Below are 13932 nucleotides of genomic sequence, written 5' to 3'. Positions count from 1 at the left end.
AAAAAAATGGTATGAAAACAATAGTAATATCTTTCTAAATTATTAAATATTTGTTACTATTTCAATTGAAATAATCAAATTGGTAGGTATTCCCACTATTATCGTCATCATTATTATTACTGATGTGTAGGTAGGCTGGAAAAAAATGAACAAACTGGCACATAAACATTAGAGCAGCTACCATCTCATTTGCACTGTGATTTTATACCCAGAAAAACTAAGTAAATAAAGCAAAAACACCTAAATTTAATATTAGAATACAGTCATATGACTGAATAAAGGTAAAGAAAAATATCTTTTCTCATCATTTAAAATAAGCACCTCAAAATGTAAATATTTCTTCTTAATAATGAGAATGGCTATACATTACTTAGGAATAACTTAACAGAAAAGGCAGAGGTTCTGTATGAAGAAAACTATATGGCCTTATGAAGAATACAAAATGATATATGAATTAAAAGACATAACACTACTGGGATGGGACAGGTTTAGCGTCTCATACATGCTAATTTTAAAAAATGATAAACAGATTTTACACAATACTGATTAGATTCTAACCTCTGAAAAACTGAATGAAAAGGTCTTACTGTTCATATAAAAGGAAATATCAGATAATTCAAGAAAATATGAGAAGGAGAATAATGAGCGATCATTTTGCTATGACTAGACAGAGGACATATCATTAAGGCATCATAAGCATCATAAGGCATTGCTGTGAAAAGAGATAGATCACTGCAACAGAGCATAGAATCTCTAATAAAATTGCTGGTGAGTTAAAGATTTAAATATAAAATATTAAAAAAAGTTAGATAAAACATAAGGTTTGAGAGGTACCTTTATAATTAATACAAGAGAACCAGAAGCTATGAAAATAGCCATACTTAACCACATTAAGTAAATTGATACAGTCACTATGGAGAACAGTATGGAGGTTCCTTAAAAAACTAAAAATAGAACGATCGTATGACCCAGCAATCCCACTCCTGGGCATATAGCCAGAGAAAACCATAATGCAAAAGGATACATGCACCCCAGTATTCATTGCAGCAATATTTACAATAGCCAGGACATGGAAGCCACCAAAATGTCCATCAACAAAGGAATGGATAAAGGAGATGTGGTACATATATACAGTGGAATATTACTCAGCCATAAAAAGGGACAAAACTGTGCCATTTGCAAAGGTGTGGATGGACATAGAGATTGTCATACAGAGTGAAGTAAGTCAGAAAGAGAAAAAAGAATATCGTATAATATTGCTTGTATATGGAATCTAGAAAAATGATACAGATGAACATATCTGCAAAGCAGACATAGAGACACAGATGTAGAGAACAAATGTATGGACACCAAGGGGGGTAAGGGGGAGTGGGATGATTGGGAGATTGGGATTGACATATACACTACTATGTATAAAATAGATAACTAATGACAACCTGCTTATAGCACAGGGAACTCTACTCAGTGCTCTGTGGTGACCTAAATGGGAAGGAAATCCAAATGAGAGGGGATATATGTATATGTATAGTTGATTCACTTTTCTGTACAGCAGAAACTAACACAACATTGTAAAACAACCATACTCCAATAAATATTAATTAAAAAATAAAAAATAAAATTTCTGTACGGCAAATATATAAAAATAAAGTATGAAAACAAAGGGTAGATTTGTGGAAAAATTTGCAAATCAGAAGAGATGCAGGATCAATGTCTCCAATGCACAAATTATTTTTGTAAATTGACAATAAAATGTAAATGACCCAATAGATAAATGGATATTAATACACAATGCAAAAAGAGCAAATACAAACGGCTAGTAAAGGAAGAGTAAAATGCTCAAAATCTTAATTGTAGGTATTACATGTTAAAGTAGAGATAACTTTCCCCCTTGTCACTTGCTGATTTTAGATTTCCATTTTTAGTTTGAAGTTTGCTGTTTATTTAAGCTGTACCTGAGTGTCCTTTCTTTTTCTTACCCAGAACTCCTGGCAATCTCTGAATTGGAGTATCCATAGCGTAAGGTCTGAAAGAATCTTAGCAATTTGTCTCTTTAAATATTATTTAAGCACATTCTCTGTCTTGTCTTTCTTTGTATCTCCTCTGTAGCATATGCACAAGCAATTTTTTCTAGCTTCTATGTCCCTCAATTTTATTTTTGTCTCTTCAAATTGATGTCTTTTTCCCACCTCCTCTTTATTTTCTTCATATGGATCATCCAGTTCACTAATTCTCTCTTTACTTGCATCTAATTTTCAGCTCAACCTTTTTAATGTTTTTGTTTGTTTGTTTGTTTGTTTGCGGTATGCGGGGCTCTCACTGTTGTGGCCTCTCCCGTTGCAGAGCACAGGCTCCGGACGCGTAGGCTCAGTGGCCATGGCTCATGGGCCCAGCTGCTCTGCGGTATGTGGGATCTTCCCAGACCGGGGCATGAACCTGTGTCCCCTGCATCGGCAGGCGGACTCTCAACCACTGCACCACCAGGGAAGCCCTGTTGTTGTTTTTTTAATCAGTGACTGTTCCTTATTTCTGAAGGTTCTTCTGGCTTGTTTTCAAACTCTTTTCATTCTCCTCTTGTGATCTTCCTTGTTTCTTCTTTAGTCTCTTTAATATTTATTTAGGTATTTCTTATATAATTGATTGCTGACTGTTCTATTATATGCAGTTTATTACTGGTGGATTAGTTCCTAGAGCAGTATATAATTTATGAATCTGCTCATGTGAAGATAGGCTTTTTCTGTAGGAATAGAAGGTGCCGTTGATGAAAATCTTTTAGTGTGCTTTGCATCCGATCCTGACATCTGTATCACCACTCCAGGTCAATTTCTATGTTTTGAGATTCCTGAACTAAAATGGAGGTATGTATTCAGACTTCAAAGTCACAGAGCGTGCTGGATTGGTTTCAGTTTCATGTAGGCATATTTTTTCCCCCACCAAGAGTCCTGGAAGAAGACAGATTTGCCTATCATCTCCATGGGACAGAAAGTCTACTTGGCTTTCTTCTACTCATTCTTGGGATAATCTTCTCATGGGTTTAACTACCATCTGTATGCTGAAAACTTCCCAACCTTTTCCTCTACATACCTAAAATTGAACATGACACAAATACAAATCATTAGCTTCCCACAGATCAACTGTTTCTCCTCCAATGTTCTTTTTTTAAAAAAAAATATTTTATTTATTTTATTTTTGGCTGCACTGGGTCTTCATTGCTGTGCATGGCCTTTTCTCTGTTTGCAGCGAGCAGGGGCTACTCTTTATTGCAGTGCGCAGGCTTCTCATTGCAGTGGCTTCCCTTGTGGAGCATGGGCTCTAGCCACGTGGGCTTCAGTAGTTGTGGCACACGGGGTCAGTAGTTGTGGCTCGTGGGCTCTAGAGGGCAGGCTCAGTAGTTTTAGCTCACGGGCTTGGCAGGCAGATTCTTAACCACTGTGCCACCAGGGAAGCCCTCCTCCAATGTTCTTAACTTGGCCAGTGGATCATTATTCATTCAGCTTCTCAAACATGAGACATCAGAATCATCTCCAAATTTTTTTCTTCCTCAAATGACATCAAATCTATGAATCAGTTTCACTCAGTTCCTTATAAAATATCTCTGAATTATTTTCTCCTTTAGAATAACACCTGCTCCTTCATGTTCAGGCTCTTATCCCTTTCTACTTCAACTTTCACAGACCATTGATACCATGATGGAGTCTCTGTTCCATAGTGGTCCCTCATACTGATAAATCCAGCCTTAAGGTGTCGAGCTTTCCATCAGAAATTGATTCAAGTGACTATTTCTGAATTATCTGAAAGAATACCTAGTTAGCACCATTCTAGAAGTACAGGAGAGAAGTTAATTCATTACATATAATGTATGTTTTAAGGCATTCATTGGGAAGGATTGCTGGATGAAATCTAAATTTCTCAGCATTAAATATCAGAGTTTCAAAATGTATTCTGTGTTTTCACTTATCTCCACCAAATAAACTATCTGCCAGCTAAACTTCTGTTAATACTGTTCCTTGAATGAATAATTATCTTTCCACTGCTCTGAATCTTTGATAGACATACCATCCTCTACATGGAGAACTGATATTATATATACTTCTATAAAGTCCATTTACATATATATCACACACACATTATATGTATCTCTTTAAAAGAGCCTTTATAAAGTCTCTTTATACAATACTAGTTGTTGTTTTCGTAGGTTTGCCCATCTCTCTCATTAGACTAGGAAGTCCATGTGAAGTGATTCATCTTTAAATAACCAGTCTAACACAGGAATTGAAAACTACTAGGGAAGCTAGGCAGATAATGTAAAAGAAAGATGCTGGATAGTGGAAAATCTTAGGCAGTTAGGGGACAGTGGCAGAGTTCCCACATCTTATCATAAGGGGACAGTCCTGCTCAGTGTTAGGAGATTTTTGTCCCTTCTGTGGAAATGTGGATGTAATTGAACAGATTTTATGATTTTCTAATAGAATCATTATATTAATATTAAGTTATAAGGCACCCAAACTTTATACGTTTGCATCTAAATAATATAAAGGCTATAAGGCTAGACCACCTGCTGGAAAACTGCTGTGATAGAATTTCTTCATGTAGTAAATACACAGATATATTGTGATTTACAGTGACTCAATTAATGCAAAGACCAGGGCCATAGAGAAGCATAATTGCACCGTATGTCTTACACCATTTTTCTTAAAATTCTCTTTGTGTAAGTGAGCTTTTCATAGGAATTCAAAGATGTCAGAGCTTCTGAAGAGGGTCTGTCTGGCAGTCTGTGTTTCAGACTAAGGAAATACCATGTGCTTTGGCATTCAGATTTAGTGACAAGGTTAATGTTCTTTTTAAAATGATAATATCCAGTGCGTCCATACAAAACCCACCATATTTAAATGTTAGATGCTTTGCTTATGTTTTTTTTGACTATAAGGCTCTGCTTCTCTTTTTCCCTTTTAATATAATCAACACTGACATTTAATCAGAGCAATAACTACCTCTGATCAAAGTTAAAAACATGAGCACATTATCTTCCTCTTGAGATATCAGTTTAAAAATATTTATTTAATATATTTATAACATCCTACAAAATTATATTCTCCTTATATTAGGAAAGCACATCCTATAAATATATCACATCTCTTACCTTAAATTCAACATTTCCACAAGTGTTGCACACAAAATATGGGCCTATAATTCTTAGAACATCCTTTTTATTCTCAGTTTGAAGTGTAAACTTTGGCAGATATGGGTGCCAGGTCTGAGTAACATAACCTATTGGTATACCAGGAGGAGCATAGATTTCTATCTACAAAAACAAAAGAGTACAGGTAATATGTAATCATCATCATCATCATAACAATGTCTGATAATAGCTCTCATTTACTGAATACTTGTTTTTCAATTAGTCATATTCTTTTCTCCCATCTTTACTGAGGTACAGTTGACATACAAAATTGTAGTATGTTTAAAGTGTACAATGTGATGACCTGGTATACATACACATTGTAGAAAGATTACGACATTTAAGTTAAATGAAACAACCATCACGTCATATAGGTAACTTTTTTTTTTTTTGGTACGAACACATGAGATCTATCTCTTAGCAAATTTCAAGTATACAGTATAGTATTATTAACTGTAGTCCCCATGCTGCACATTAGATCCTCAGAACTTATTCATCTTATCACTGAAAGTTTGGAGTGTTTGACTAGCATACCCCAATTCTCCCACCACCCAGCCCCTGGCAATTACCATTATACTCTCTGTATCTATGAGTTAGACATTTTTTTTTCAGATTCGACTTATACGTGATACCATACGGTATTTGTCTTTTTTATCTGGCTTATTTCAGTTAGCATAATGCTTTCAGGTGCATGTATATTGTCACAAATGGCAAGATTTTCTTCTGTTTTTTGGCTGAATAATATTTTATGTGTGTATATATATACATGCATTTATATATATACACACACATATATAAAGTTATTTATATATATCCACACACATCTCACATTTTCTTTATCCATTCATCAGTCAATAGACACTAAGGATGTTTCCATATTGTGGCTACTAAATAAGCATTCAATAAACACATGAGTGCAGAAACTTCTTTGAAACCTGTTTTTATTTCCTTAGGATATATACTGAAATGTTGGATTGCTGGCTCATATGGTAGTTCTATTGTTAATTATCTGAGGAGACTTGATACTTTTTTCCATAATGGCTATACCAACTTACATTCCCACCAAAAGTGTACAGAAGTTCCCTTTTTTCTACATCCTCGCCAACATATGTCTTGTCTTTGTGATAACAGACATTCTAACAGGTGTGATGTGATATGTCATTGTGGTTTTGATTTTCATTTTTCTGATCATTAGTGATTTTGAGCAGCTTTTCATATATATCTTTTGGCCATTTGTATGTTTTCTTTGAAAAAGACATTTCTTTAATGTCTATTGGATCCTTTTCTCATTTTCTAAGTGCAAAACACTGTTCTATGCACCACTTAATTCATAATACATTCTTAGCAGGTTGGTACTATTATTCCTATTTATAGAGGAACAGAGAGGTAAATTAATTTGTGTTAAGATTCCACAGCTGCAAAGTGGAAGGGAAGAGACACAAACTGCATACACAGTCTCCACTCTGAAGTACTGCTCTACTGGCCTCCTATATTTAAAAATTTTCTCTTTTATTCATACTTATGAAAAATATCTAAATTATTAAAAACTCTTTTCTTAAACTTTAAAAACAGTGGTTTAGATGTATGGACAGAGCTCTGATCACTGGGGCAATTTTCAAATATGAATGGCAATTGTGCTAGGATGGAAAGAAAATGGGGCCTGGAATCCTGGCTCTGCACCTTAGCTGGGTGACCTGGAGAGCATCTCAGCATGTTCCTCTGTAAATAAGGACTTCTTAGGTCTATTTTTTAAGACCAAATGTATAATGTATGCTAATGTGCTCTATAAGTTGTAGAGAATATTCCATCCAACTCTCAGTTTTTCCTCACCTACTCTAAAGCAAGTGACATGGAAAACAAAATTTAGTATGAATAAGGTCAGTTATCCTTTCAAAATAAGTGCAGTATTGGACATCAAATCTTTATGTGCTTGTATCTCTGTGTGCTCTGCTCTCACAGCTACCTGTATGGATGACTGAGTGACCTAGGCAGCACTGGTCTCAGGCCAATGGAGATATAGGCAAATGCCGACTTCCTATAAACACTCTGTGCTCTGGCGTCTCCCCTGAGATCCATGTTCTCTATCAGAGGGCTGTCAAGTACTATGAAAGAGACACCTGGTCTTCATAGAGCTCAAGGATCTAAGATCTCACCCCCAGAGGGCACACTGCTCAGGGACATGGGGCTAACTGCTCACTCTTTTCCACCTGCCTTTCTTCCTACAATTTATCCTCAAGCATAAACCAATAGCTGGCGGACCACTTTTCCTTTAAATCTCATTTGATTATATAAGTTCAATGATAGGGTAAAAATTCTTACTGAACTACTTTACAAAGTACCCGGGTAATTGCTCACCGACCTCCTGCAGGCAGCAGGGAAAACAACAGCTGGTATACCTTAGTGGTCTCTTCAGAGTTATGACTTCTTGGCCCTTAAGATCATGAATCCTCATGATAAAAGGCCTATAAGATCCATAGCAAAATCGGGTGCACAAAGCAGTATCCTCTGCTGCATAGTATATCCTCTGTCCAAGGCTGTTCTTAATTTCATCTTTGTTATTGGTTTCATAACTTATTATGACTAAGAACATAGAAGAGGAAACCATAATCACCAGTATGTTAAAACTATCTAGAATCTAAATATTTTAGACTTACATATTTTTGGACATTACTTTTGATTATATTTACCAAATAGATAGAAAAGGAAAGGTGTTTAGAGATGATCTTGACAGAGAAAAATAGGCAAAGAAAAAAAGGAGGAAATGGTATTACGGTACTGAGAAATTAAGAGCATCTATGTAAGACTTGGAAGAGAAAACAACTTGTATCTTTCTAATTCCATAGACCCGTATCAGAAAGGGAGACTTTGCTGTGAAGGATGGTGCAGTGCTGCTGATGGCGACAGTCCTTTTAAGTGAATGCAGAAAATGTCTACTTGTTCATGTATTCAGCTATGGAGGGGAATATAGGAAGATTGCTATGTTTATGCACCGTATAGTATTATATTAAGTAAATTGGCTTGAGATTTAGTTTTATAAATCACAGTCATGGCTTCTCTTTCTGCACTGTGTGAGGAAGGTGTGAGAGGGCTTTCTCTCAATGCACACATGTGAAGAGGGAGAGAGTGAAAATGCAAGGTGAGGTAGAACGTCACCCTGGGCCCAGGGCACCCTTGTTTAGCTCAGCAGTGGTTGTTCAGCAGTGGGAAATGGGTATTAGATAATGGGAAAGGCACTTGGCAACCAAGGCTGCAAGTCAGAGGATATCTAGACCACTGGCATCCTAAGTGAACTCTGTACCTTAGCAGGGGCTAACCTCTTCACGGGGGAAACAGAGATGTGCTGACATCTGACACCCACGTGGTATCTTAGGGCTTCCCATATTGAACCACACTTTGGAAACCTCTCCTTGCTTAAAGCCAGGAGGGAGCAATTCATGAGTCCACAGCCCTCATTAACATGGGTCATAGGATGTCAGAAGCCACGAAAATAATGAGCAAAAAGAAACACTTGGAGACAAAAATCACTTTTAAATATCTGTGTCGATGGATTTAGTCAAATAGGAATATTGTTCACAAGTTCTATCACCGTGACCTCCTTTAAATGTTTTTTACTCAGACAGGCCGTGGGCTTTGCCTTAAAAGAACCATCCTTGACCTCTCTATCTCCCAGTCAAATGTCTAATGAGAAAAAAATTAAACTGATTCATGAGATAGAATCTATTATCTAGCTGATTTCATTAAGTACCTTAATCTCAAAAGTCTTGTTTGTTCATCTCTAAAATGAGATCAATGTTTTTACACAATCTCTAAGTTTCCTTCTAATTACTGAAAAAATGAAAACAAATATAAGAATTCTATAGTTATACCTTTCTTGTGTATTAAATTTTGAACTGGGGACAGCTATAAATAAGTGCCTGTCTTAGTCTCAGAGGCTAAAAATAAACTGAGTAAACTTTATCACTTTATACTACTCAATGTTAAAATATGATATAGACTTTCTATTTGAGAAAAAAAGAAAATTAAAGACATCTATTTTAAAAACTGAAACTTAACAACTAGTAAATTTGTTACTTTACATTTCATGCCAAAGATATGTGTTTTCACACATCAATATAAACTTTTTAATCTAAGAATTCTGTAAAATGTGTCATATCTGGTCTTTTGAGTTTTATAATCTCAATGAAATATACCTTAGAATAAAATGTTAAAAAAATTCAGAATACAAACTATCAAACATTAAAGAGCTCCTTTCCAGAGAAAACTTAGATTCAAAAAACTAAACAAACTCAATAATTTTATAAATAATAATGTATATATAAGTAATTTTTAAGATGACACTTTGAATTATTTTTATTGAGATGTAATTGGCATAGACCATTGTATTGATTTTAGGTGTGCAACATTATGATTTGATATCTGTGTATATGTGAAATGAATACCACAAGTTTAGTTAATATCCTTACCATACATACATTCAAAATTTTTTTTCTTGTGTGAGAAATTTTAAGATCTACTCTCTTAGTAACTTTCAAATACACTATATAGTACTGTTAATTATGGTCACCATGCTGTACATTATGTCCCTAGGATATTTGTTTATCTTATAACTGAAAGTTTGTACCTTTTCACCGCCTTCTCCAACCCACTACCCCCATACGTATGGCAACCACCAGTCTATTCTCTGAGTTTAGTCTCTTTCGGATTCCACAGATAAGTGAGATCATACAGTATTTGCCTTCTCTAACTTATTTCACTTTCACTCTAACTATTTCACTTCTCATATTCTGTTGGTCAAATCTAAATTGTATGGTAACTAACATCAGCTGTGTTCCTTCTTCCATGGTATAGAATTGTTGTTGAGAATTGGAGGTCTAGCTTAGAACTACAGTTCCTTGTATCTAGATGAGACCATGTGAGTGAATTTCTGGCAACAGACGTGAGATGAATCAAATATGTTACCTGCAGGCCAAGGTTCTCAGAAGTAGATGAGCCTTCATCATGCTGTTCCCCCCACCCCCCATTGCAGTTGGCTTGATGCAGGTGAGATGTGAAGAAGAAAAGAACTACAAAACAGGTTATTGTGGTCCTGAAACCATGTGGATAAAAGCTGCCTACAGATCAGAAACCCACTTTGATAGTTTTTAGTAGAGAAATACAATGCTATTGGGAAAAACCATTGAAATTTTCTAATCGTAGCTACCACTATCCGACGTAATCACTCTTGGAAAAGTTGGGCAGGCAACATTTATAAAAGGCCATACACTACGCTGGAGAGATTGGATTTTATTTTGGAGGATGGATTGAAGAATGATATACTTCCTGGTGTGAGAAAGACACTATTAGACTCTTGCTTTAGAAAAACTAAATTAGTGACGGGGTGCAGGATGATTTGTAAAACAGCAGCTGGGAAATCATTTAGTGACAATCCCAGACGCAAAATAATGTAATCCTAAAAAGCTAGGTATTGTTTAGTAAATTTAGAAGGGGAGAGGGGCGTTCAGAGATGAAGAAGGAGGAGGAGGAAGAGGGAAAGAAATTGGAGTAGAAGAAACATGGTGTTTGGTGAGTAAACAGATTTGGGAGAGGGGAAGGGAAGACGATTATTTTAAGAAGGTTTCCAGCTGAGCAGTTGCATGGGTGGCAATGCACACATGTAGAGAGGGATCACAGGATGAGATTCGGGGTAAAGTCCAGTTAAATTAATGAATTTAAGATGCCTATGGGACATCAAAGTAGAGACAACTGGTAGGTAAAGAGCACTGGTTCTTCATCTATTGCCTAAAGAAGATTGAAAGGGAGGGCAGGAAGAAATTTGTAAAACAGAAGTGTGATGGTTCTGAAACTCAGATGGGAGCGACTTTGAATGAGAGGTGGTCAAACGAGGCACAAGATACAGGAAGTAAAAGAAGTTGTGGCTGTGGTGGTCTAGTCCTGCTGCTCAGGTCACAGGGTCATGTCCTTTTGTTGTACCTAATGACAAGGAAACAGTGCTCACACATACCTTCTGGTTAACAACAATGTCTAATTCATTGTGCCCTTCTCTTCCCCAGTTCCAGAAGGGAAGGGAGATCACCAGTCAGAAGACATTATTTACAGTCTTATCTACAATCTGAAGCATGGTAGGTAGATGGTATCAGTGTGAAGAAAGTAGGATTTCACTCTTTAGAATTCTAACTACTTCAGCATTTATTATGATCACTTTGGTCCCATGACATACCAGTTGTGCTTTTCATTGTCATTCCTGAATATAATCTGATGCTGATAAGCAGTGAAATGTGTCATATCCTTGATTCTCCACCCCATTACTCTATTCACTACTCCTGGTTGAGGTAGCACCAGTTATTGCCCTGGCATGACTGGGTGGGGTGTATCGTTGCATTTACACCTGTTTTGTCATGTGGACCAGTCCTGATTCCCTCTCAGTCCTCTACTGGAAGTTCTGCAAGGCTCACTGACTCCCTGGGAGGCCAGCCTCTCAGGGTCATTCAAGTTAAACTTTACCATTTGTTGTGCCTATAAGAAATATTTACTTTAAGCTTTCAGATTTGAAAAAGTGCTGCTGCTTTTTTCAGGGCTTAACTTTGGCATCATAGATAATAAATAGATACAAATCTGCTGTAACTCCAAATGATACCAGAAGTTTTCTGTGTGGTGTGTTGTGGAGAGTCCTATTTTGAATTAGAGTTTGTGAAAATTTAGAATCCATTCTTTGGAGAAGAATTGAGAACTTGGATAACCATAGAATTTGGCTTAGTGAATTGGGATATGGAACAATCTCTCAAAATAAGAGCATTGTGTCCTAATATAATAATGAGTTGATCCATTCTTTGCAAAATAATAGTGAGTGCTTTCTCACAAATTGTCTACAAGTCTTCACAGAAGAGATGGACCATTTCATTTAAAAAAGTGTTCTCATGAACTGTAACACAGAACACACACATTTAGGAGACATGCTTCAGTTATCCCTTCTCACCCACTTTCAAAGGCTAACCTCAGACTCCAGTGTTTGACACAGCTAACTGGAGAGTAAGAGAGATAATAATCCACATTTGTAGATTTGGAAATGGCAACAAATTACTTCTTCTGTTATGGCTACAGTTTCCATGACTACTATTTTTTTTTATTGGAGTGTAATTGTTTTACAATGTTGTATTAGTTTCTGCTGTACAATGAAGTGAATCAGCCATATATATACCTGTATCCCCTCCCTCTTGGACCTCCCTCCCACCCCACCTGCCATCCCACTCATCTAGGCACCGAGCTGAACTTCCTGTGTTTTATAGCATGTTCCCACTAGCTATCTATTTTACGCATGGTAGTGTATATATGTTAATCCTAATCTCCCAATTCGTTCCACACTCCCATTCCTCCACTGTGTCCACATGTCTGTTCTCTACGTCTATGTCTCTATTTCTGTAGGTGTAGGTTCGCCTGTAACATTTTTCTAGATTCCACATATATGTGTTAATACACGATATTTGTTTTTCTCTTTCTGGCTTACTTCACTCTGTATGACAGACTCTGAGTCCATCCACATCTCTACAAATAACCCAATTTCATTCCTCTTTATGGCTGAGTAATATTCCATTGTGTGTATGTACCACATCTTCTTTATCCATTCATCTGTCATTAGACATTTAGGTAGTTTCCGTGTCCTGGCTATTGTAGATAGTGCTGCAGTGAACATTGGGGTATATGTGTCCTTTTGACTACTATTATTATTATGACGACTTCTCCTACTAACAACCCAGTTTGGTAGAAGTTCAGAGGGCCTACCTTAACTGTATACAATGAAATTAGAAACGTTATCATTTTTCTTACACTATTGTAATAAAAAAATTTTGGATTCTTAATCTAGAGAAGAACTCTAATGAAATTAAAATGAACCTTTTTGAAAAATTAGAAACTGAAAAATGGATAATTTGTGAGGTGCTTTGCTTCACATATTATTTAGATCAGACTTCAGTAAGTAAGAGCAAAGCTTCTGCAGTTGGTCTCCAACATATAAAAAGATTTTTCAGTCTCTACAAAATAAATGCTGGGGTGCTTGAATAATTATTTGAGGATTGTTTGATTAAAATATAGATCACTCTTTGTTCTTTATAAACTTAATGACAAAGTAATAAAAAATAAAATGCTTTAATAAAAGTCAATAATTTAAAAAATCCCCAAACCACTATTTTGGGAGTATGTCTAAAAGTTTTTTATAATTCAGCAAGATCAAAGGTGCTAATATTTATCTTTGACTGCTTCATAATAAGTCTGGGATGGAAAAATGTAAGTAGCAATTCTGTGATTTAGTCTTTCACTTTACCATCTTGGCCCTCAAGAAAAAATGTGACCTGGTCAAATCTTCACGTAAAAATACTAATGACCGATCTCCTGGCTAAGGAACTAAAAGTATTTGCTAGTAGGAAAGATTTTATCCGTTTATGCTTATAATAGGATGGAGCTGTCTTGTCTAGGGTTTATACTGTGAGCAAATCTAGAATCTGTGGATTTAGGGAGCACTTCTCCCTGGAAAATGTCAAATGAGCTGTTTAACTGTCTGGGTATAAAATGGAGATGTTTCAGACCAAAATAACTCCCTTCTGTTAAGTAATGTAGGTACATAAATTATTTAGCAATCTGTTACATTAATTTTGGCCAGAGTGTGTCCTGAAATGGAAAGATAGGACCCAAGGAGTTCTGTCAGTGTTCCTGGGCCTCCTCCTGAAGCTTCACCTCTGTGAGGCAAATAGACTATTTATATCTTT

General features: G+C 36.1%; 1 protein-coding gene across 1 annotated transcript in view; it reads right to left on the bottom strand.

Annotated features, from left to right (window-relative positions):
• The window catches only part of LOC101281683 (phospholipid scramblase 2-like), a 55528-nt gene that overhangs the window by 22927 nt on the left and 18669 nt on the right, over positions 1-13932 (bottom strand). Inside the window, exons 2-3 of the mRNA XM_033402720.2 lie at positions 7536-7756; positions 5138-5299 (exon numbers count right to left, since the gene is read on the bottom strand). Coding sequence (XP_033258611.2) covers positions 5138-5299; positions 7536-7756 — 383 coding nt within the window. The remainder of the gene's footprint in view (positions 1-5137; positions 5300-7535; positions 7757-13932) is intronic.

Source organism: Orcinus orca, chromosome 5, assembly GCF_937001465.1.
Source record: "Orcinus orca chromosome 5, mOrcOrc1.1, whole genome shotgun sequence".
Classification (NCBI taxonomy): Eukaryota; Metazoa; Chordata; class Mammalia; order Artiodactyla; family Delphinidae; genus Orcinus; species Orcinus orca.
Note: the sequence above shows the minus strand (reverse complement) of the source record. Positions and strands in the feature narration are given on the sequence as shown.